The sequence below is a fragment of the Mustela nivalis genome, assembly GCF_964662115.1.
Source record: "Mustela nivalis genome assembly, chromosome: 9".
NCBI classification, from domain to species: Eukaryota; Metazoa; Chordata; class Mammalia; order Carnivora; family Mustelidae; genus Mustela; species Mustela nivalis.
The window spans coordinates 78,018,090-78,044,121 of NC_139028.1; the positions used below are offsets into that span (position 1 = coordinate 78,018,090).

Consider the following 26,032-nt stretch of genomic DNA (forward strand, 5'->3'; position numbering starts at 1 on the left):
CCCAAATCTTTTTTAGAACAGTTTATATCAGCAATAACTTTTCACATAATTATTCAATTTTTTAAAAAAGATTTTATTTATTTATTGGACAGAGATCACAAGTAGGCAGAGAGGCAGGCAGAGAGAGAGGAAGAAGCAGGCTCGCCGCCAAGTAGAGAGCCTGATGCGGGGCTCAATCCCAGGACCCTGAGTTCATGCTCTGAGCCAAAGGCAGAGGCTTTAAACCACTGAGCCACCCAGGTGCCCCATAATTATTCAATTTAATTAAATATTGAATAAAATTATATTTGCAATTTGGAAAAGGAACTTGAGAAAGTAATTTTTATTATTTTTTATTTTATAAAGTTTTTTTAATTTATTAGACAGAGATCACAAGTAGGCAGAGAGGCAGGCAGAGGAGGGGGAAGCAGGCTCCCTGCCAAGCAGGGAGCCCAATGAGGGGCCCGACCCCAGGACCTGGAGATCGTGACCCGAGCCGAAGGCAGAGTGAGCCACCCAGATGCCCTAAGAAAGTAATTTTTAAATTGCCACTTAAAAACAGTGTAACCTTCGGGTGCTTAGATGGCTTAGTCGGTTAAGTGTCTGCCTTTAGCTCAGGTCATGATCCCAGGGTCCTAGGATGGACCTGCACTGGACTCCCTGCTCAGTGGGGAGTCTGCCTCTCCCTTTGCCTCTGCCCCTCCCTTCGGCTTGTGCTCTCTCTCTGTCTCAAATAAATAAAATCTTTAAAAAAAAGTAAAGAAAAGAAAAACAAAGTAACCTGATTTTGCTCACCTTAAACATGACATTAATTTCTTCCCCCATTGGATCAGCATTCAGCATTGTCACTTTTAGGGGCACAGCATTGGAACTGAAGAAGGAACATGACTACAAATACAACATGCTATGCATTAGAAGGGTAACACTGGAATAAAAATGGGTTTAAGATTTTTTTGTCCTAAGCATTTCTCTCTCCACCTGTTCCTCTGAAGTATGGCCAATGAAATAACACATGTGAACTGCTTTTTAGATCATCCAGCAGATAAGAGGTGTTTAAAAATATTTTGAAACTTAAACACAGTATGAGTAAAATATCATCTACTACTCTCTAGATGAGAAGAAAAACCTTAAAACTTGAGACAAAATTATTAAAAGTTTGAGCTTTAAAAGTATCTTAATTCCTCAACAGAGCTCAGAATTTTGTATATTCTTATCTCTCTCTAAAGCAGTATGATCTGGGATGAGATCTCTACTTCTCCTATTTATGGTACTCTTCTAATTAATAATTAGCCACATAATCAAATTGTAACACTAAATTTAAAAATTTCATCAGCAAAGACCAAATCTTATTTTAAAATGAAACTGGTTAAAAAAAAAACTAATTTAAGAAAGACCAATTAAAAGAAACAACAAACAAAACACAAAGAGAAAATGTGACCCCATGGCCCCCACCAATAACATACAACTCAGGGACCCACTGTTAAATTTTAGTAAAGAGAAGCCATGTATCAACTTAAAAAGAAATAAAACCTGAGATGCCTTTATGAATACTTGTACCTTGGCCTTTCCAAACCAGAGACTCTAATGGATGAATTAATTGATTGCTTTTGCTGAATTCATTAAGGGAAAATCCACTATTTGCATAACTACTGGCCCACTCTGAAATATAATCACTCAATGCTGATGATTCAACTACTTTTTGATGGCTCTAAAAAGTGCTATAAACTTGAGGGAAGTCTTTCTGAACATTCACAAGGGAGGAAAGGAAATGCTATCGGTGACTGGAATTTTAACATATGCCTACATGACAGCTATTATATCATAGTAAAAAATAATTTATTTTGAGACAGCAAATAATTCTATATTGTTTTTTCTTTCAGGAATGGTGGTTAAGTAAAACATACTGAGGTAAATATGGTTCGTACACAAACAGACATCCATAAATACTAATAACCAACCTATATGCAGATATTATCCTTATTTGCCTTAAGTATATCAGCCCATCTGCTTTCTTCCTACACATTTTTTCTCTACAGATTATGAAATATAATATTAACTTATTAGTATTTTATATGTCACCTTAATATTTAATTCTTTTGCAACAAGACTTGGATTGAGAGGAAGACGGCATTTATTTCTTAGAAAAAAGGACTGTACTCGTTCCATACTCCTTTGAAGGACAACCTAGGAAAAGAGAATGACTCTGTAAGTACATACTGAAAATGAAGATCTACTTTTTTTTTTTTTTAAGATTTTATTTATTTATTTGAGAGGGAGACAGTGAGAGAGAGCATGAGTGAGGAGAAGGTCAGAGAGAGAAGCAGACTCCCCATGGAGCTGGGAGCCCCATGTGGGACTCGATCCTGGGACACCAGGATCATGTCCTGAGCCGAAAGCAGTCATCCAACCAACTGAGCCACCCAGGCGTCCCGAAGACCTACTTTTTAACAAGATTTTATTTATTTATTTGACAGAGAGATACACAGCAAGAGAGAGAACACAAGCAAGGGGAGTGGGAGAGGGAGAAGCAGGCTTCCCACTGAATAGGGAGCCTGATGTAGGGCTTGATCTCAGAACCCTGGGATCATGACCCAAGCCAAAGGCAGATGCTTTAGCTACCCAGATGCCCCAGGAAGACCCATTTTTAAGACAAATAAATTATGTCGTGGACCAACCCAAATTTTAAAATGCCCAACTGTCAAAAACAAGCTATTGCTAAAGTGTTAATTTTAGAATTAGAAAGGGCAAAGGCTTATAAACATGGGGGGGTACATATGGTTTATTTAACATATTAATTAAAAGTCTCTAACAATCAAATAAGTAGATATTAAGCAGAAATGAGATGCAATTTTTCCTGACAGTTTAAAAATTTAAGGTTAACACCCCAGTCCCAGCAACAGGGCAGAAAAAGATACTTTCATAATCTATTGGTGGAGAAAAAGATTTAACTAAAAATATACAAAGTTCCTGACTCAGCTATTTCACCTATAGGAATATCATATACGGAAATAGTAGCAAAGGGGCAAATACTTATACACTATATTCACTGTAGGAATGGAGAAAGAAAAATGTGTAAACGATTTACAAAAGTAACAGTTCACAAATTATGCTACAATACCTTGTAATACTATGTACCCATTAAGAAACATGAGGTGTGACTATAGGTCTTCACATAAAATTCTCTAAGATGAAGTAAAAAAGAGCAAGTTGCAAAACAAAACAAAACCCCATCAAAAAACCCCCCACATAATTGCTGAAAGAAATTAAAGATCCAGACGAATGAAAAGACATCCTGTGTTCATGAACTGGAAGACTTATTATTATTAAGATTGCAGTATTTTCCAAATTAATCTACAAACTCAACACAATTCCTTTTTTTAAGATTTTATTTATTTGACAGAGAGTGAGAGAGAGAGGTTAGGGAGAGAGAGCATAAGCACGAAGGGCGGAGATGGAGAGGAAGAAGCAGGATCCTCGCTAAACGGGAAGCCCAATGCAGAGCTCAATTCCAGGACCCCAGGATCATGACCTGAGATGAAGGCAGACTTAACTCACTGAGCCACCCAGGCGCCCCACAGACTTAACACAATTCTTATCAAAATTCCAACTTCCTTTTTGTAGCAATGTACAAGATGGTCCTAAAATTCAGACAAAATTGCAAGGACTTCTGAATAGACCAAAACAACAACAACAACAACAAAACCTTGAAAAAGAAAAGTTAGAAAACTCATACTTCTTGATTTCAAAAACTACCACAAAGCTACAATAATGAAAACAGTATGGCATAAGGCTAATCTTTTAGATCAATGAACTAGAATCCAGACCCATAAGTCTATGGTCAACTGACTTTCATCAAAGGTGCCAAGATCATTTATGGGAAAGAACAGTCTCTTCAGGGGCGCCTGGGTGGCTCAGTGGGTTAAGCCGCTGCCTTCGGCTCAGGTCATGATCTCAGGGTCTTGGGATCAAGTCCCGCATCGGGCTCTCTGCTCAGTGGGGAGCCTGCTTCCCTCTCTCTCTCTCTGCCTGCCTCTCCGTCTACTTGTGATTTCTCTCTGTCAAATAAATAAATAAAATCTTTAAAAAAAAAAAAAAAAAAAAAAAAAAAAAAAAAAAAAGAACAGTCTCTTCAACAAATGGTGCTGAGAAGTTTTGAAGATGCTGCCCAAGGGAAAAAGCAGATCTGGAAAAGGCGGGGTGCTGAGGGGGAGTGGTGAGCAGCCTCTAGGAGAGAGTGCTGATAAGAAGTCTCAGGTTTCCAAAGGTGGTGGCAGACATTCTATGAGAAAAACATGGGGAAAATAATGGAAGCTATGGAAAAGTTAAAATCTGGAATGAGATTAAATAAAGTGGCTGCACATTATAGTGAAGATAAAGTGATGTGGTTGGATGACCAGAGGTTCCATGGTGGGACCACTTCAAAAAGCAGCATTTAGGAGCGCCTGGGTGGTTCAGTGGGTTAAAGCCTCTGCCTTCGGCTCAGGTCATGATCCCAGAGTCCTGGGATCGAGCCCTACATCGGGCTCTCTGCTCAGCGGGGAGCCTGCTTCCTCCTCTCTCTCTGCCTGCCTCTCTGCCTACTTGTGATCTCTGTCAAATAAATAAATAAAATTCTTAAAAAAAAAAAAAGGCAGCTTTTACCTTGCTTTTAAGTGGGTTGAATAGGCCAGTATTTACAGACCCTCCAGTTAAGACAAAATCTGGCTATCATATCATTATGAAGGGAGAAAATTGTACAAAAAACTGGAAAAACAAAAATGGTGCTAGAACAACTGAATAATTGCATGTAAAAGAATAAAGTTGAATCCTTACTTCCAAGCATATTAAAAAATACTCAAAATGGATTGAAGACTTACATAAGAGCAAACAATAAAACTCCTAGAACATAACTGTATAATCTTTGTGACCCGGATTTGACCACAAATTTTTTTTTTAAAAGATTTTATTTATTTATTTGACAGATGGAGATCATAAGTAGGCAGAGAGGTAGGCGAAGAGAGAGGGGGAAGCAGGCTCCCTGCTGAGCAGAGAGCCCGATGTGGGGCTTGATCCCAGGACTCTGGGATCATGTCCTGAGCCGAAGGCAGAGTCTTTAACCCACTGAGCCCTTGACCACAAATTCTTAGTTATCAATTGCACAAGCAACAAAAGGAAAAATCAACTTCATAAAATTAGTAACTTTTGTGCATTAAGGGACACTACCAAGGAAATAAAAAGATAATTCAAAGAATGGGAGAGGGCGCCTGGGTGGCTCAGTGGGTTAAGCCGCTGCCTGTACATCCACATTGTGAATGTACTAAAACAGAATGAATGAAATAGGTGAATTTTATCTCAAGAACAATATGTATGTATATATGTATGTATGTTTATTTCTATAAAAAGTTTTTAAAGTCCAAATATTTGTGTATATATTTAAGTGCATATATGTATAAAGTCATATAAAAGACCAGAAAGGACATATAGCAAACTATGAATAATAGAAACCTAGCAGGGAGAAAATGAACTGGAAAATTTTAATTTTTACATTAATTTAACATTTTAATAAATTTTTATCCTATAAATTTATTACTTGGATTTTTTAAACATTAGCATTAGCTCATACTTGCATTACTTTCATAGTTACAAAAAGATAAAAAGAAAATAATGAAAAATAAACTCAAGAATTGTGATCAGGGGGGCGCCTGGGTGGCTCAGAGGGTTAAGCCTCTGCCTTCGGCTCAGGTCATGATCTCAGGGTCCTGGGATCGAGCCCCGCATCAGGCTCTCTGCTCAGCGGTGAGCCTGCTTCCCCCCTCTCTCTCTGCCTGCCTCTCTGCCTACTTGTGATCTCTGTCTGTCAAATAAATAAAATCTTTAAAAAAAAAAAAAAAAAAAAAAGAATTGTGATCAGGAAGGAATTCATAAGCATGGAAATTAAAAAACTGTTTTTGAGTTAGGTTGTACAGTCTTTTCCTATGGTTTTAAACAAACGGAATTCATCTGCTCAAAACAGCATAGGTATAGTTAGTCTACTGGATATCAACTGGTAAAGAGTAACAACTCATCAACACTATAGAGATCCTTCAAGATCAAAATAATCATATTCCCTCTTTTGGGTACATACCTGTCTGGCTGATCCACTAGCCTGCCTTACTTTTTCTGCTACTCCTCCTAAAAGCTGCACAAGTTTAGTCTGCTTCAAAAGTTCTTCTCGGAGTCCTTTTCCTCCTACTGAGAGGAGAGCTCCCAAAACATGTTCGTATCGGGCACCAAACTGTGCATCATGCAGGGCATCCTTGAGGAGCCTAATACAGCAAAACAGTTATGTCAGCCACTTCTGAAAACTGGATGAATGTCTCTTGAATATCAATGTAGGTTCATTTTTTTGGTATCCAGGAATTTATTTTAAGCTGTAAGTAAAAACTCATTATTATGGAACTCTTAACATTTTGTTAGCTCTTTATTGCCAGGAGATTTAGCATTTTTGGTTTTATTTCTAAGGACATAAAAATCTGCCTTCTTTATAATAATGCCCTTAATAAAACATCTGGTATTGACATTAGCAGTCTGAGGATACTGTTTAGACTTTCAGAGTATACCATCTCTAGAGATAAGAAATAAATTACTTAAAAAAAGTTGAACTCTTACCAATATAAATTGTGTGCTATGTGTATATTTCCCAATGCCCTGGACAGAAGGAAGCGCACTAATGAACTGTTCAAGTAAATTTCATATTTCAAAGCCTACACATAAAGGAAAGTAAGAATTACTAGTGGTCAAACCCATATAATATTATTAGGACAAAATTATCAAAAGAGAAACTATATAAAGCAAGATTTTATAGTTTTATTAAGATAACACTGATAAAAATGAAATAGATGAATTAACTTAGGCTATATATGTTATAAAGTCAAGAAGAAAGGTGTAGGTTTAATATTCATTAGTTACGTTTAAATGGCTAATAAAGAAAAATCAAAGAAAAGTTCAAGTCTGGTTTGTTCTGAGAATCTAAAAACGTAAGAATTAAAAATCTAGGTGTGTGTGTTTGTATATAAAATATTCAAGTGGGGCAGTTAACAATAGTGGAAAAAAAATCATACTACATCCAAACCTAAGGTACCTAAACATTCCCACAAAAGTACTTTTAATCACAACAGAATGGAGATCCTTTAGCAAGTTCTCTACTCATAAAAAATGGGTGGAGAGTAAGGTGAACAGGTAAACCAGTAAAAAACATACCTGTACAAACTGTGGAAGAAGATCAGTTAGTTCATCATCACTTATAGCCTCAATCCAGGTCACAGCTATAGACCTCACTTCCTGATCTGCAAATCTAAAGAAGCACCACAAAAATCAAGATTTAACGGTGATTTCTTTCTAGTGAAGCTGCATTTCCTTTTTTTTTTTTTTAAGATTTTATTTATTTATTTGAGGAAAGTAAGTAAGATAGAGAGCACACAGGAGCAGGGGCAGAGGGAGAGGGAGAAGCAGGCCCTTTGCTGAGCAAGGAGCCTGATGCAGGGCTCAATCCCAGGACCATGGAATCATGACCTGAACCAAAAGCAAATGCTTAACCAACTGAGCCACTCAGGCGCCCCTGAAATTATATTTCCTAAAAACACAATCTTAATCTATATGTGACAAAGAATATTCAAATAGCTCTTTATTCAAAAGCAATCATCTTTCTTTTTTTTTTTTTTTAAGGAAGAAAAATCTTCCTGTACTATACAAATTCAACTTCAGGACTGTTCAGAAACTGTTTAATTATGAAAATTTTGACCCATATCATAAAAAAATGTAACAAATTATTCAAAATTTAGAACTTAAATCCCTCTTTAGGCTAGTTTTATTATTTTTTTTTGAAAGTTTTTTTTATTAACTGAGAGAGTGAGAGCTGGCGAGGACAAGCAGGGTGAGAGAGCATGAACAGGGTGAAGGAGAGACCAAGGGAGAAGCAGACTCCCCACTAAGCAGGGAGCCTGATGTGAGGCTGGATCTGGGTTAGTTTAAAATGATAGGACAACTCTATTCTTTTCCTAATTTTTAAAAGTGAACTTTACACCCAGTGTGGTGCTTGAACTCCTAACTGCCCCCCCACCCAAGATCAAAAGTCCCATGTTCCACCAACGGAGGCAGCCAGGCTCCCCATGACATCTCTTTTTAATAACCCTAGCACAGGGTGCCTGGGTGGCTCAGTAGGTTAACAGCCTCTGCTTTCAGCTCAGGTCATGATTGGGATGGAGGCTGCATCGGGCTCTCTGCTCAGCAGGGAGCCTGTGTCCCTTCCTCCCTCTCTCTCTGTCCACCTCTCTGCCTGTCAAATAAATAAATAAAATCTTAAAAAAAAAAAACAACAAGAAAAACACCCCAGCACAAAAAGTATGTTTATAAAAATACACACTTACACATTTATATTGTACTGAATTGCGTTCATGGTAAAACAAAGGGAAATACTCCTGCAAAATAATATACCCTATTGGAAAAAATGATAACAATAAAATAGAGCAAGTACATTCACTCATGGTTAACTTACTTTGAGTCAAGTAGCTCCAAAGCAGTCAGTGGGTTTAAGGGAGGCCATTGCTGAAGCAGTGAGTAAGTTTTGGCAAGATTAACCCATTTCCAGTTTGGGGCACTTGCTAGTACTTTAGGAAGAGAATTTGGGTGTTTGAGGCAATAATAGCGTTTCTCCCACAAAAAGGCTTTATCTTCTTTAGAAAGTCTGCATATATGACAAAATTAAATCACTTCTCAATGATATCATAATGACAGTTATAATCTCAATGATTAAAAATACAAAAAAGAAATTTATTTATTCATTTTAGGACAGCCACTTCTTGGTAGAATCATTAATACTAATTTTGAATAGAAAAATGCAATATACAGCAAACACTACTAATTTACTCTAATTTGGGGGATAGAAAGAAATCATTCTGCCTTGATAAAAGTCTTAGTTATGAAAATGAAGGATAATTCAGTATGATAAAATATCATTTATTGAACTCTAACCAGATGCCAAGCACTAGAAATCAGAGTTGAATAAGCAGAACCCACCCTACAAGATAGCAAGGATATCATCCATTTTATACAAGTAAAATCAAATATCATGCAAAAAAAAAAGCTATTACATATTAGAAGATGATTTTAGAAGATGATTATTCAGCTCAAATGAGGAACATTCAAAATGAGAAGTATTTGTTTGGAAGACTCTAATTCAGTCTTAATGACAAATGTTTATGTGATGAAATATTCACTATTTTACTACCCCCATCCATCTACTTTTGTGTATAAATACATGTACTGATGCATTCATGTCATGTGGAGAACTGAAAAAATGCAAATATTCCAAAAAGGTGCACAGTTAAAGTCTCTCCCGCCAGTTCCCCTCCCAGTGACAACTGCCTTATTAGACTGTATATCCTTGGTGCGTCTGCGTGGCTCAGTGCGTTAAGCCTCTGCCTTTGCCTCAGGTCATGATCTCAGGGTCCTGGGATTGAGCCTCTCTGCTCAACAGGGAGCCTGCTTCTCCCTCTTTGTCTACTTGTGATCTCTGTCAAATAAATAAAATCTTAAACAAAAAACAAAAAACACAAAGATTGCATATCCTTCCAGAGATAGTCTATTGATATAAAAAGCATATACATAGGTATGTGTAGATTCTTTTTTCTTTACGTAAATAGTAACATACCACATAAACTATTCTGCTCCTTGCTTTCTTCATTTAACATCTTACCTATTAGTATACACAGCTAGCTGTAAGTTTTTTTTTTTTTTAAGATTTTATTTATTTATTTGAGAGACAGTGAGAGAGAGCATGAGTGAGGAGAAGGTCAGAGGGAGAAGCAGAATCCCCGTGGAGCCTGATGCGGAACTTGATCCTGGGATTCCAGGATCATGACCTGAGCCGAAGGCAGTGGTCTAACCAACTGAGCCACTCAGGCATCCCTATAAGTTCATTCTTAATAGTTATATAATACTGCACTGGATAAAGGTACAATAATTAAACATTTACTGATGGACACTCACTGTCACTTACAATAATCCAAATACCTCAATGAATATTCTTTACCCCATAAGCAAATATAAAAGGTTTTCTTGAAGACATAATTAAATGGAACTATAACCACTAGGTTACAGACTATGTACACTGTGACCTTTATCGATTTTGATCTCCCAAAGTGCCATAGCCAACAGTTTAAGTCCCATTTTTCTGTATCCTCATCAATACTTTATATGATGAGACATTTTAATTTTCATCTAAGACATGTGTATAAAATACTATATTGCAGTAATTTTCCTTTTCTTGATTACTGAGGGGTCAAACATCTTCTCAGATATTTAAAAGGCACTGTATTTTTTTTTTTAATAAAGATTTTATTTATTTATTTATTTGACAGACAGAGATCACCAAATAGGCAAAGAGACAGGCAGAGAGAGAGGGAGGAAGCAGGCTCCCTGCTGAGCAGAGAGCCAACGCGGGGCTCGATCCCAGGACCCTGGGATCATGACCTGAGCCGAAGGCAGAGGCTTTAACCCACTGAGCCACCCAGGCGCTTCAAAAGGCACTGTATTTCTTTTCCAAAAAATTATCTAGTCACATTCTTTCTATTACTAAGTTGGTTTGTCTATTGTCTAAAAAACTGAAGTTCTTTATATATATATTTTTAAAATCTATTGATATTTACTGTTAATTTAGTTCTCAATGTTGTTTGCCTTTTGATCATGTAAAAGTTTGACTTGTACAAATTTTTTTTTTTAAGATTTTATTTATTTATTTGACAGACGGAGATCACAAGTAGGCAGAGAAGCAGGCAGAGAGAGGAGGAAGCAGGCCTCCTGCTGAGCAGAGAGCCCGATGAGGGGCTGGATCCTAGGACCCTGGGATCATGACCTGAGCCGAAGGCAGAGGCTTTAACCCACCGAGCCATCCAGGCGCCCCTGACTTGTACAAATTTTTAAAAAGTTTTACCTAGTTAGGGATGCCTGGGTGGCTCAGTTGGTTGAGTGGCTGCCTTTGGCTCTGGTCATGATCCCAGCATCCTGGGATTGACCTGCATTGGGCTCCTTGCTCAGCTGGGAGCCTGCTTCTCCCTCTGCCTCTGCCTACCACTCTGTTTGCCTGTGCTCGAACTCTCTCTAACAAATAAATAAATAAAATCTTTAAAAAAAAGAGTTTTATGTAGTTATATGGGTTTTTATAGAATTAAAAACAACAAGAAAACTTTCCATACCAAGATGACTAAATCATGAACTAAATCGGAGCATTTAATAAACTATTAACTTGAGGGGCGCCTGGGTGGCTTAGTGGGTTATAGCCTCTGCCTTTGGCTCAGGTCATGATCTCAGGGTCCTGGGGCTCTCTGCTCAGCAGGGAGCCTGCTTCCCCTCTCTTGCTCTGCCTGCTGCTCTGCCTACTTGTGATCTCTCCCTGTCAAATAAATAAATAAATAAAAATCTTAAAACAATCAAACAAACAATTAACTTGAGATTTACAATGTAAGAAAATACCCAGGCAAAACAAAAATCGAAGGAGCATACCCAAGTGATGAGTCTCTATGAATAATATCAAGAAGTTTCCCTTTTATATCGTTCTCCAGTGTTTCTAAGTTGTGTTGCTGTATGATGCTTCTGTCAACTTGAGGAGTAGTATAGATGACATCAAACATAGGAGAAGGAAAATCAACCTTAAAAATTTAACAGAGGTTTATCAGACTGCAGCTAAAGAGTCCACATATCTGCCACATTAATTTGTCTTTGAGAAAATGGATTCTGAGCCATCAGGGTGACTATTAGATTAAATATTGAATTAATACTTCCTGTCCTTTTGCTGAAAGTGATTATCATCACTGGTAATTTTCAAAGGCACATATATTACATGGGATGAATACAAGCCCCCCCCCCTTTTTTTTTTGCTGTTTCCAGAAACAGGAAATGGTTTATTAACATTTAAATTGAAGACAGGTCCTAAGATCAAACAAGACCAATTAGGCTTCTTTAGTTAACAATCTAATTCATGAAATACATATATATCTTAATAAGAAATCTCAACCTCCTCATGTATGAATAAGTACCATTACCTGTAACACTATTCTTTCCATCACATAGCCTTTTCTGGGTACTGTTCCAGTAACAGGATTTGTATGTGACGAAGTCCAGAGATACAGAAGCTTAGTTCCACATGTTAAAAACCTTCATGAATGTAGACAGAAGAATACTGTAGCTTTCATTTTATTTTTGTAGTTTTCATTTTAAAAACTGCTTCAAAATTCACATCACACACACACGCACACACACCCCAAAAAACTAACATTACATGGGAATGAATTTGAAACATTTATCCAAACATTTATTAAGCATCCATTAGATAAAAGTATCATCTTTAAGAACATACCAGAGTCACTCTACATAGAGTATTAATACTTCAAGTAAATGTATTGATGAGTGGGGGTTGGGACAAAGGGAAGGAAGAATGAAATAGTGGATCTTGGGAAGAATGGGGTTAAGGATAGAACACAAGAGGGTAAAGACTCAGATGCACTTGTTCCCAAAGCAACTTTAAAATGAGATCAAGAGTTGAACTGTCTCCTGACTGAGCTAGCAGGCACCCCACCCTTGGTCCCCCTCCCCGACCCAAAGCAACATTTATAAATAGAAAGGTGAAGAACAGTCTTTAAAGATCTACAATGGAATACATCTCAAGGTAATAATTTGGATTACATAACGGCTCCCTTTCACCTTAAGAACAAACCACATGCCAAGGAAACCAATACAGTATACTTTGCAACCAAACACTAATCATCTCAAAAGAGAAGTTGTATCTGTGCTCTAAACCAGGAATCAGCAAGCCTTTTTGGTAAAGGGTCAGATGGCAAACATTTGGGGCTTTTTGGGTCAGACAATCTGTTGCAGACTTAACTTTGCTGTTATACTGCAAAAGTAGCCACGAACAATACATAAATAATGTATACTGTGATCTAACAAAACTGTTATTTACAAAACACAGGCAGTACACGGGAATGTGCTGACCCTTACCCTAAACTACCAATTTAAATTAAAAACATTTATCAGTAAGACATTGATATATCTTTACACAGAATAAATTTCTGAAAAATATCACGAGATATATAAAGAAAACTATGAACTTCATCAAACTTTATTCCTTTTATCCCAACAGCAAATATCCTTTACAAAACTAGACTCAAGTCTTAGTGTTTTCTCTCGAAGGTTAACAGCCTTTAAATCTCCGACACATTATATTCTTTTTCAGATCCACCCTCACCCCCAACTAGATTTTAATGCAAATTCTGATATTATTTCATCTGTAAATACTTTTAGATCTCTCTAAACAATAAACACTGTTTTATTTTAAAATAAGTACACCATTATCACTCCTAAAATAATTAACAATTACTTAAAATCACTAGCTATCTGTCAGTATCAGTATTCAAGTTTCATTGTCTCAAAAGTTTATTTAAAGTTGGCTGTTTGGGGGCACCTGGGTGGCTCAGTGGGTTAAAGCCTCTGCCTTTGGCTCAGGTCATGGTCTCAGGGACATGGGATCAAGCCCCGCATCGGGCTCTCTGCTAGGCGGGGAGCCTGCTTCCCTCTCTCTCTCTGCCTGCCTCTCTGTCTACTTGTGATCCCTCTCTCTCTGTGTCAAATAAATAAATAAAATCTTTAAAAAAAAAAGTAAAGTTGGCTGTTTGAATAAAGATCCAAGCAACTTCCAACACTGCATTTGGATGATGTCTTTTTTTTTTTTAAATTTTATTTATTTACTTGAGAGAGAGTGAGAGAGAGCATGAGAGGGGAAGAGGTCAGAGGGAGAAGCAGACTCCCCATGGAGCTGGGAGCCCGACGTGGGACTGGATCCTTGAACTCCAGGATCATGACCCGAGCCGAAGGCAGTCGCTTAACCAACTGAGCCACCCAGGCGCCCCTGGATGATGTCTTTTTAAGTATATTTTAATTTAAGGGCCTAACTCCAGACCTGTCACCTGGTTTTGTAAATAAACTTTTATCAGAAGGAAGCCACACTCATTTATTGACTACTGTTGCTTTTTGCCTTTGATTTTGCATTTGTGACAAAGAATACAATTAACCCTTGAATAACACCCTTGAACTGTGCAGGTCCACTCATTTTTTTCAATACAGTACTATAAATATATTTTCTCTTATGACCTTAATAACATCTTCTTTTCTCTATCTCACTTTAAGAATATACTATGTAACGGGCACCTGGATGGATCAGTCTTTAAGCCTCTGCCTGCTTCTCCCTCTCCCACTCGCCTTGCTTGTATTCCCTCTCTTGCTGTATCTCTGTCAAATAAATAAGTAAGGCTTCTGGTCAACAGCAGGCTACTAGTTGAGTTTTGGGGGAGTCTAAGTTATTTGCAGGTTTTGACCACATGGGGGGGGTGCAGGGCAAAAAGGCACTGCTCACCCCCACCCTGTTATTCAAGTGTCAAGTGTATTATGACCTGCAAAGACTGAACTACTTCCACCTGGTCCTCTTTACAGAAAAAGTTTGCTTTATTTTTATTTTTATCTCTACATTCTTCCTCTCTTTTTTTTAATCATTGCCATTTGTTGAAAAAAACCAGGTCTTTTGTTCTAAGAATTTTCTATATCCTGAATTTAACTGATTGCATTCCTCTAGTGTCATTTAGGATGTCCCTTTATCTCCTACACTTTCGTAGAGTAGTAGTTAGATCTAGAAGCTTGATCTGATTCAGGTTTAGTTATCTGGCAAGAATACTTAAATAAAGGTAAAATCGCATACTACTTCCTATTACATCAAATAAAGAAAGACACTGTTTGGTTTCTCTCTCTTTCTGTGAAGATCATCAGTTTGTTTGGGCCCAGTCAGTCTAAACTACCCATTATGAAGTTCCAGAAAAGTTAATCACTTAATGGCTTTAAGCAAGCACTGATAATCCTTAAATCAATGGTTTTCAACCAAGAGTGATTCTGCCCACCCCCGTGGATATTTGGCAAGGTCTGGAGGCACTATTGGTTGGTAACTAGGGGACAGTATTGGCAAACAGTGGGCAGAAGACAGGGATGCTGCCAAACATCCTACAATGCACAGGACAGTCTCCCACAGCAAAGAATGATCTGGCCCAAAATATCAATAGTGCCAAGACTGAGAAACCCTGGCCTAAATCTATTATTTCAGTAGGGGTTACAAAATTGTGATATTCTATCATTTCTTAATCATCTATTAGCTGGAATTTTTTTTATAAACTTTCTCACATCAATTATTTGGTAACCCTGAATTACAACTACTAAGGAAAGGCAGGTTAAACGCTTGGTTCTCTTTATTTAAAAATGAGTTAAGAACTCATCTGTTATTGAAGCTGACTGAAATGCCTCTAAGTTTTTTGGCTTCCCTCTGAGAGTGACTTTATCAGGTTGTATGCAGGCTACACCTTAAACATTATTATTTTTATTTTAAGATTTTATTTATTTATTTGAGAGACAGAATGAGCAAGAGAGAGAGCACACAAGCAGACGGAGAGGGAGAAGCAGGCTCCCCTGCTGAGCAGAGAGCCCAATTCCATGCGAGGCTCCATCCCATACCCTGGGATCATGACCTGAGCCACAGACAGACACCTGACTGAGCCTCCCACGCACCCCAACGTAAGTTATTTTTAGAAAGAATTTCAAGACCAAGATTTCTGATCACTGTACTATAATAAGTTAACTGAATTAAATCATTAACATTTTGAATTAATGTTTAACCATCTTCCCTTTGAATGTTTCTTGAATGCTAGGACCTAACAACATTACCTACCTAGACCAATTGCACTATTTGGCAAAATCTCAAGCTTAATGCCATCTGCTTATTGTTTTAATAGCAGAGTGCTGGATGCAGACTATTTGTCTAACAAAAGTCAACTGCCTGGGTGGCTCAGTGGGTTAAAGCCTCTGCCTTCCGCTCAGGTCACGATCCCATGGTCCTGAGATCAAGCCCCACATCGGGTTCTCTGCTCTGCAGGGCCTGCTTTCTCCTTTCTCTCTGCCTGCCTCTCTGCCTACTTGTGATCTCTGTCTGTCAAATAAATAAATAAAATCTTAAGAAGAAAAAAGATTTGAGAAAGTGAGCATGCGCATGCACGTGCGAGAGAGCGCGAAAGCATGCGTGTGAGTGGACGAGCATGCAAGCAGAGGAGGCACAGAGGGAGAGAGAGCAGCAGACTCCCCTGATGAGCATGGAGCCAGAGGTAGGTAGGGCTTGATCCCCAGACTCATGGGATCATGACCTGAGCTGAAGGTAGATGCTTAAATGACTGAACCACCGGGTGCCCCAGAACTAACTTATTCATAAAAATTAATGATAATGATGCAATTATTTAATTTTCTCACATAACTGTTCCCTGACACTAATTCACCACAATTGAGAACACAATTTCCCTCCTCCACATGGCCAATATTGTTTTATTTATTTATTTTTAAAGATTTTATTTATTTATTTGAGAGAGAGACAGTGAGAGAGAGCTGAGTGAGGAGGTCAGAGAGAAGCAGACTCCCTGTGGAGCTGGGAGCCCCATGCTGGACTCGATTCTGGGGCCTTCGGGATCATGACCTGAGTCAAAGGCAGTCTTCCAACCAACTGAGCCACCCAGGCGTCCCCAATATTCTGTTTTAGAGTAATTATGGATTATATTTAGCAAAAGATCTAAATACTCATCCTTAGTGATAATAACTTCAACTACTTTTCTCTAGCCTTTGGTGGTTTAGAATTACTTTCAGATAGCAAGTAAAATTTGAGCTTACCTAAAGGTAGCAGATAAAAAAATCTAATACTGCCTCCTCAAATGGGAGGAAAGTAACTAAAGAGAGAAAAATAAAGGAATAAATGCTATGTTTAAGTACATAGGAAAAGAACATTTTAAGAACAAAATTTGTGGAGACGACAGGGTGGCTCAGTTGGTTGGACGACTGCCTTAGGCTCAGGTCACGATCCTGGAGTCCTAGGATCAAGTCCCACACTGGACTCCCAGCTCCACAGGGAGTCTGCTTCTCCCTCTGACCTTCTCCTCCCTCTGCTCTCTCTCACTGCCTCTCTCTCACTAAATTAAAAATCTTTAAAATTAAAAAAAAAAAAGGAAAGAAAAAGAACAAAATTTGTGAAGTCAATGTTTCAAATATATGATTTTAATAAATGATTACTAGAAAACCACAGTGTATTTGCCATTTAAGAGGAAAAAGAACTAGATTAGCAAATATTTTTTCATTCTTTATTTTTATTATAGAACAGATAAGTTATTAAATCACTTCTCAAACTGTCCCACAGAATACAGTGTTTTAGAGCATATATTCCAGAACAACAAAAAGTACCATGGTATCAAATAAATTTGAGAATAGCAACTTAGGGTAATAAGGACACAGAACCTGAGGCCAGACTGCTTAGATTCAAATCCCAATTCTACTTATTAGCTAAGTACCCTAGGGCAAGTCACTTAAGCTCACTCTACTTTGATTTCCCCTCTGTAAAAAGGGATAGTAACACCTGCCTTCCTAGGCAGTAACCCTACACTTAGGGTTGGTGTAATACATATACAGCATTTAGACTAATACCTAGCATAACAAATGCTGTGTTTGTCATTACAGTACTACTGTTAGTAAACATAATAGGTTTCTTGACTGCACAACTTTATAGAGATACTTCAATATGCTAATGTGTTATCACTCGGCAAAATATTATTGTGTACTGTATGAAAAATATCTGGAGCTTATTCAAAATTTTTTTTCCCTCATTTAGATAGATACTTGATAGTTTCATGGAACATACTACTTAAAACATAATTAAAATAGTTGAAAGGCCAGATAAATTATACTACCGCAGGGCTATTAGATACAAGGCTCAAAAGGAATTCCTTTACCCCAAAGGATCAATAAGGTTTTGAACATATGGGAGACTTTTGGAGGTTAAAGGCCAGGGCCCACAGCAGCAAGGGTAGATCAGTTAGGAAAAGAGAAGGAAATAATGTGCAGCTGTAGACTCTGAAATTCTGGAGAAGAATGGGAAAAGTATGAGAAGAGGAAAAATGGGAGTTGTTTTATTGGTATCAGGGAAACTTCTAAGACCATGACTATTATGTCAAAAACATAGTACTCTGCATAAATGACAGAGCATAAACTGGCTGCTGCTTTTCTCCTGGAATAGCGAGTGGCAAACAATCTTCTAAGTACCCAGGTAGATATGTTCAAATTATAGCAGAGTTACTTTGTGATTTCTTCTGATCCATGTCTCTGAAATAACCTCCTTTTATTCATACTGCAAAAACTGAGGTAGCTCATTATCTCATATATGTCATTGTTCCCCATGCTATTCTCTAGCCAATTCTTTTTTTTTTCTTTCAAGATTTTATTTGTTAATTTGACAGAGAGAGATCACAAGGAGACAGAGAGGCAGGCAGGAAGAGAGAGAGAGAGAGGGAAGCAGGCTCCCTGCTGAGCAGAGAGCCCGATGCAGGACTCGATCCCAGGACTCTGGGATCATGACCAGAGCCGAAGGCAGGGGCTTAACCCACTGAGCCACCCAGGGCCCCTCTCTAGCCAATTCTGATGTTGCAGATGTGTCCATAGTAACTCATAACTCAGTAAAACTTACCGTTTAAAATCAAAAAGAGGTAAAGAAACTTTGCCCAAGGCTTCTGGCCCCTTTCTCTGCTTATTAGAATCAGGGGAACTTCCACTGCTCTGATTTAAAATTCCAAAAAGAGTAAGGTGAAGAAGTGATTCTAATGGCAATTGTGATATCTGGATGGGAAAAATGATTCTAAGGGGGGAAAAAATGTATTAATAGAAAAGTCAAATTAGATCAAATATGAAATTTAACCATTTAATGAGACTGACAATTTTAGGCATTTCATTTGACTTATCAAAAAATCTTTAATCCTGCGTAACTTTTACTTAAGCAGCAAGTTTGGCCAATATCTACTATAAAAGTCTTAAATAAATTTCATTAAAATTTCAAATATGTAATAGTTCTTAAAAAATTTCTTAGTGCATTTTCTCAAGACTTGATACTGTCAACTTCTAGAGAAAATAATAGTCATTTTTATTGCCTTTAGGAAAAACTAGATGATTGAGTATTTCTGATTCAGATATACATATATATATAATGTATTTTACACATTAATATAGATATATACACACACACAAACAAGGGCAGACATGTATGTTTACCTTTGTAAATTTTTTAAGTCTGAAAGGATACATTGGGTCAAAAGTGGTCACTCTGAGGAGTCATAAGATGGTTAAGTATTGGAAATAAAATGATACCGTTTTTACCCATACATATTTTTGTATTATTATTTTCAAAGATGCGTTATTTTTGTAATTTAAAAAAGTAAAAATAGGAAAACACTTAATAAATGCAGAATAAAAAGTTCTGCAATTACATACCTCCCTAAATGGTGAAAGCATCCCCTTAGTTTAAAAACAGTATTTTAAAAATATTAACAGTGCAAAGTATCTTGTACATGGATTTAGTTTTCTAATGTTAACAAGAACTAGGCTTCATATATACAATATTACAGAATAAATACTAAACTAAGCAATGTTATGAAAACCGTATTTCTATGGTATCTGTGTACAATTATATGTAAATTTATAGTTTTCGCTTGACAAATGTCTAAGAACAATTAATGGCATGTTCTGTAATTTAACAATATGCACATTTTTCAGAACAGTATTTCAGATTTTTAAATGAAAATTTGTCTCTTCTATAGTATATCATCTAGGAGAGACCTTAAGATACAAGAATTTAGTGGACTTTAATGGAAATTGTGATAAAAATGAAAAGTAGGATGCATACATGGAAAAAAGAGGGCATACTGAAAAAATAAAAAGCCAAAACTTTCACTTACAGTTCATCCCATTTAATAAGATAGAAGAAATTCTTATAAGTGCCAACCTTCTTTGACTGAATAGGCTTAAAAAGATCCTTTCCATTGTGAGATAGGGAACATATCAAGTAGTATTTTTCATAACTGAGAAAAGAAAGATTTTTTAATTTGATAATACAAATTTGTTAACTGATACAAATGCATATCATTAGCCATTTTTCTCTAAAAGTGATTATTATCTGAAATTATCTGGCCACCATTCATCTGAATTTTTGGAAAACATCTAAAATTCAACTACTGCAAATGCTACAAAAATAAAGAAAAAGTATAGCAGAGGATTTGGAATACAGAAGGAAACGTGTATGCCCAAGTGCAAGTCTAAGGCGGCTGCGCTAGAAACCTCCTCACAACTTTGTCATCAGTTATTCACTTTAGATTTTAGCTGAATGGCACTGAATAATTATTTATTTCTAGGTAAATTCTTAGAAGAGAAAGTAGAAACATTATCTTCTGTAGGTGCTATTTTCTTTGCTAAGTAACTAGAGTCAGTTAAGCATACTAATGCATGGACCTGACTTGCACTGAGCCAGTCTTCTAATCTATTAGGAGTCTTCCATCCATGGAATATATGCTATTGTATTCTCATTAGACAGCAATGATTTAGCCCCTAATTGCCACAAATACAGAGCTGGTTGGATACCGTCAGGCAATCTTCCAGGCTAGGAGCCTTGGGTCAATAAAACTGTATTCTCCTACATTTCTAACTTACTGCTAGGCTTACACATTAACCATTTCGTTCATATATTCAATCTATTAATCATTTGGAATATATTTTATTTTTATTTATTTATTTATTTAATAAAAGATTTTATTTATTTATTTGTCAGAGAGAGGGGGAGAGAGAGCAAGCACAGGCAGACAGAATGGCAGGCAGAGACAGAGGGAGAGGCAGGCTCCCTGCCGAGCAAGGAGCCCGATGTGGGACTCGATCCCAGGACGCCGGGATCATGACCTGAGCCCCCTGAGCCGAAGGCAGCTGCTTAACCAACTGAGCCACCCAGGCGTCCCTGGAATATATTTTAAATCTGATCTCACTGGTTCACAAAACTCCTCTAGTTAACTATGTGACTACCTTTCTCAATCTCACTCTTTTCTTCACCATTTTACTTTCCTTCCATCTTAATTATCATTGCAGTTTTCTGTATTGTCTTCTACCAAGTATCTATTTTCCTCATTAGTATCCCCAAATTTGTGTGTATATAAGAATCTGTATGGAGGATGTGGAAGGTATTACACCTCTAACATTTAAAAGAATTAAACACCTTCACATGGCAGTAGTATCCATATAAAGGCAAGTCCCAAGAGGGCAGAGATTCTTCTGTTGCCTGGTTTACTGTTGAATCCCTAGTATGAAGAACACTGCCCAAAGATGGTATTCAGTAAATATTTACTGAATGTTATTATATCACTTTCAAGTAATTATGTATTCTAGTTTACTAATCTAAAGCTCAATTTAAGCAGAATGTATGTTCAGTATCTATTCACTAGTCTTTATTTTACTTTATAGCATTAAGTTATTATGGAACTATTTCATTAAAAATATTCAATTCAGACTTTTCAGTTTATATTAGTCATTTCATAAGCTGAAGCTGGCAAACTTTGTAGCACTGACAAAAAAATAAAAAAGGCAGGGTGCTGGGGTGGCTCAGTGGGTTAAACCTTCCGCCTTTGGCTCAGGTTATGATCCCAGGCTCCTGGGATGGAGCCCTGTATCTGCTCAGCAGGGAGCCTGTTTCCCTTCCTCTCTCTCTGCCTGCCTCTCTGCCTACTTGTGATCTCTGTCAAATAAATACATAAAATCTTTAAAAAAATAAAATAAAAAAGGAAAAGCCCATATTAAAAGTTCAGTAGAAGAGGGGTGCTTGGGTGGCTCAGTGGGTTAAAGTCTCTGCCTTCGGCTCAGATCATGATCCCAGACTCCTGGGATGGAGCCCTGTATCTGCTCTCTGCTCAGCAGGGAGCCTGCTTCCTCCTCTCTCTCTATGCCTGCCTCTCTGCCTACTTGTGATCTGTCAAATAAATAAAATCTTAAAAAAAAAAAATTCAGTAGAAGACATATGCTCTTATAGACTTCAAAGCCTAGCAATCAGTAAATTGCCTTTTCTAAAGGAAAGGCTGAAAAATAACAGTCATAAATTGACTAGTTTATTAGTGTTTGTCTTTATAAACTTACACATGTATTTTCCTGCCTTTTTATGCATGTAGTGAGTGGTATTTTTTATTGCAACAGCTTCAAACATCTCTGTAATTTTTATGAAAACCACAAAGGTATCTGTTAATTCCTATATCATCCACTTAAATATTAAGAGAACAGTTCATGGCTGACATTTTATAGAATTAGAACAGCTTCTGGGTAAAGCTGTACATACTCCATTTTAAACACTTACTTACTTTGATACCCAATTACTCGAAATTCCATGTGCAGCAAAAATTGTAAACTGAAGCTGTTCTGTTGTTGTCCAAGCCTCCTTGACATTCCTGTTACTTTGGGCACAGTTTGTAGGACTCCTACCACAATTTGCATGGAGTCTGAGAAGATCATAAATTGCTGCAGTTAACTGGTCGATGCTTACTTGAACAGGGTTTTCAGAATTCAGTGATCCTAGATTTAAAGAAATTGTTAATATAATTTCCAAAAAACCCAACAATTGTTGCTAAAATTTAAAGAACTTAAAGACATACCCCTAGATGAACTCTTACTAATATCTCCTTCTCCAGACAGTGAAGTCACCTGCATGCACACATATAAATTAGTCAGAAAATTGCCCATATGTACTGAAATTAAAGGTAAAAATTAAATTACAGGAAACCTCCCAAACCTCCCAAAAGTTCCTGCAGAATAAAACAAACCAAAAATGCAAAAAGGGGTGAAAACCCCCAAATAAACAAATTATTTTTAGTTATCAAGAACATCAGAGTAACTGAAAATTAGTGCATGATACAGAAACTCAACAAAATCTGCTTCATTCAATCAGTCTAGTAATTAAGATTTGAAACCCAAAAGTGATAAATACACTAATATGATGCTTGATATTCCATTAGTTGCTTTACTATTAGTATAGTAAGAGTATCTTTGCGGTGCCTGAGTAGCTCAGTCGGTTAAGCATTTGCCTTTGGTTCTGGTCATGATCCCAGTGTCCTGGGACTGAGCCCCACATCGGGCTCTCTGCTCAGCAGGGATACTGTTTCTCCCTCTCCCTGCCGCTCCCCCTGCTTGTGCTGTCAAATTGAAAATAAATAGGGACTCCTGGGTGGCTCAGTGGGTTAAGCCGCTGCCTTCGGCTCGGGTCATGATCTCGGGGTCCTGGGATTGAGTCCCGCATCGGGCTCTCTGCTCAGCAGGGAGCCTGCTTCCTCCTCTCTCTCTCTCTGCCTGCCTCTCTGCCTACTTGTGATCTCTCTCTGTCAAATAAATAAATAAAAAAAATAAAATAAAATAAAATAAAATAAATAAATAAATAAATAAATAAATAAAAATCTTAAAATGGGACGCCTGGGTGGCACAGCTGGTTGATTGTCTGACTCAGTTTTGGCTCAGGTCATGATCTTCAGGTCACACTGTGTCGGGCTCTGCACTCACTGCAGAGTCTGCTTAGGACTCTTTCTCCCTCTCCTTCTGTCCCTCCTCTGCCTCTCTCTCCCTCTCTTAAAAAAAAAAAAAAAAGAGAGAGAGAGACTGAGAGAGAGAGAGAAGAGAAAAGAGACCCAAATTTCTATATACCCTATAGATAGGCTCTCTGTGAGAATGAATCGATAAAGCTTTCTCTTAGATATGCTGAAAGGCATACCATCAATATAACTTTTCCTTCTGTTAAATTTATTGTGTCTTGGAATCCACCTTCTCTCATCCTTTTATCAGAGCTATGAATAACCCTATGAACAGAGGTAATTAAATCCCCATGGAAATAGCATAGGGAGAGCTTTTACTAAAAGCAACAGTATGATATCAGGAAAGGACTCCCAAGCTGGTTGTTTCTGAGGCAATAAGTCACTATTAGTGAGGTTTCTGGATATTTTCAAGAGGAAGAGGTTATCGCCAAAGTAGAACTTCTCCCATGGGCAGTCATGGACGTTTCCACCCAGAAGGACAAATGGAAACTATAACCACCCAGGTTCTGAAGCTCAGTATACACCTTGAACTCTCTAACCAACTTGTTTATGCCACAATTCCTCCTTCACACATTAAAAGTTTATAGTTTGACATCCATGTATTCAATATCAACCCTCACAAAGCCCTTCCAAAGCAGCCCATGTCCTCTCAGGAATTCCCAACTTTACCAAGTAAGTGACCAAATCAACTTAAAAGTGAAAGCCAAGGTTAAAGTGGTAACACACTGTCCAGAAGAAGCAAAAATCTCCCAGTTTAAGTGACAGATACTCACTGAAATACATACTTGCATTTAACAAAAGGCTAATTACTAAAAGAATACTCACATCAGCACTTTTACTCCTCGGAAGATTAACTGCTCTCTTTAGCTTCTTTACTGCTTCTGTAATGGCAAGAGTCTCTACACCATCTAAAGCGCTACAGATTTTTCTTACAGCTTTAATTACTTGATCTACAGCTCGGTGCTGGTTCTTTAAAAATAAAAAAGTAAAATAAACATAAGTATGTAGAATTTAAAGGATCTGTTTCAGAAAAGATAACATCAGAAACTAGACATTTTAGATGTGCTTAAGAACAGATATCCTTTCCTCTTTGTGATGAAAAAGATACAACATAATCTTTTCAATTACCTATTTTATTTTGAATAGGAAAAACTGGGTCTGATTTTTCACTTTGCACGAGATAATTATTCATACGCAAATGCCATTAATTTCATCAGAATAATAAATTATTAACAAATTGTTAAGTCATTAAAAAAAAAACTGGAGTTATTTTTCATTCTCGTTTGGGATTAAGTTCCATATTAAAAACACCAATCCTACCTGCCAAAAATTTGGTATCAGAAACCAAGTTCTTCAGAGGCTGGCCACATATTAATAACATTGGGCCACAGTAATGAAACATTAAATCAACTTTTAAGCATCGTTTACATCTGTACAACCATCACTTTTTACGTTTTGTCTCATGAAAAAACTTCCTTGAGGACTATCCCTCCAGCGTATTCAACCACTGTTGATTTCACCATGATCCAAAAGTATACATGTACAAATATATTATAAAATCATTTATCTGATAAGAATATTTAAAACTCCCTCCCCATTCCTCCATCCTCATTTTAAAGTATATATCTCATTAAGAAACATTTTTACATAATGAATGAACTCCTCAAACATTTAAGCCAACCTTATAGGCCAAGTACTATTAGAATGGGCTGAAACTTAGTACTGTACCATCCTGTAAAAATTTAAACTTTCCCACCCTTGAGACTTGGCAACCATAAACTAAATGTCCCCTGTACCTTCATGCTTAAATAAAACCACCTCATTCTCTCAAACACCCAATTACCATCCAATCCTCAGGACCTGACAGTCTGTTTTTGTAAATAAAATGCTCCCCATTTTGGCTTAGATAACTTTTATTTCTGCTTCTACTCCTATACCTTCATGCAAAAACCTTTCCAGTTTTGAGGCCCACGTCATTCTCCTATACTACTCCCCATCATTTTTTATGTGCCAGTCATCAATTTATAGTCTATCAATTTCAAATCCATCTTTCTTTGCTCTACTTTGTGATACTGAAGCTAGACCTATCAACATTTTTCCTTTGCCAGCTGACACAATGTTAGGTTTTGTCAATAGAGGGCACTGAAGGGACACTCACACAACAGCATGAAGACACTTCTCATCAGGGTTCTAGTCCTCTATTTTTAAAAATATATATATTTTTAAATGTATTTATTTGTCAGAGAGAGAGAGAGCGAGAGCAAGCACACGCAGACAGAGTGGCAGGCAGAGACAGAGAAGCAGGCTCCCGGCTGAGCAAGGAGCCTGATGTGGGACTTGATCCCAGGACGCTGGGATTATGACTTGAGCCGAAGGCAGCTGCTTAACCAACTGAGCCACCCAGGCGTCCCAGTCTAGTCCTCTGTTTTTTACTTCAGCATCAGATCCCAGACCAACTCCAGCTCCAGACCAGCATCAGATCCAAAGACCAGCTCCAGCTGCTACCTGCTGACCCCCACCCCAGGTCATGGTCTCTCAATTTGACA

The 26,032-nt window shown here is 37.5% G+C and overlaps 1 protein-coding gene and 1 long non-coding RNA gene across 7 annotated transcripts in view; one reads left to right on the forward strand and one right to left on the reverse strand.

The window, feature by feature from the left end:
• LOC309872724 overlaps positions 1 to 26,032 on the forward strand; it is a 639,146-nt gene that overhangs the window by 440,647 nt on the left and 172,467 nt on the right. The gene's annotated exons all lie outside the window — the stretch shown is intronic.
• The window catches only part of PIK3C2A (phosphatidylinositol-4-phosphate 3-kinase catalytic subunit type 2 alpha), a 168,201-nt gene that overhangs the window by 23,617 nt on the left and 118,552 nt on the right, over positions 1 to 26,032 (reverse strand). For 4 of the 6 annotated variants that reach the window (XM_082747221.1, XM_082747220.1, XM_082747219.1 and 1 more), the window contains 13 exons: positions 24,312 to 24,455; positions 22,560 to 22,608; positions 22,269 to 22,479; positions 19,839 to 19,961; positions 18,578 to 18,745; positions 12,036 to 12,147; positions 11,497 to 11,642; positions 8,492 to 8,680; positions 7,198 to 7,291; positions 6,607 to 6,701; positions 6,083 to 6,263; positions 2,059 to 2,163; positions 775 to 867 (listed from right to left, as the gene is read on the reverse strand). In XM_082747221.1, coding sequence (XP_082603347.1) covers positions 775 to 867; positions 2,059 to 2,163; positions 6,083 to 6,263; positions 6,607 to 6,701; positions 7,198 to 7,291; positions 8,492 to 8,680; positions 11,497 to 11,642; positions 12,036 to 12,147; positions 18,578 to 18,745; positions 19,839 to 19,961; positions 22,269 to 22,479; positions 22,560 to 22,608; positions 24,312 to 24,455 — 1,710 coding nt within the window. The remainder of the gene's footprint in view (positions 1 to 774; positions 868 to 2,058; positions 2,164 to 6,082; positions 6,264 to 6,606; positions 6,702 to 7,197; positions 7,292 to 8,491; positions 8,681 to 11,496; positions 11,643 to 12,035; positions 12,148 to 18,577; positions 18,746 to 19,838; positions 19,962 to 22,268; positions 22,480 to 22,559; positions 22,609 to 24,311; positions 24,456 to 26,032) is intronic. The other 2 variants (XM_082747223.1, XM_082747222.1) reach the window with 1 other exon arrangement.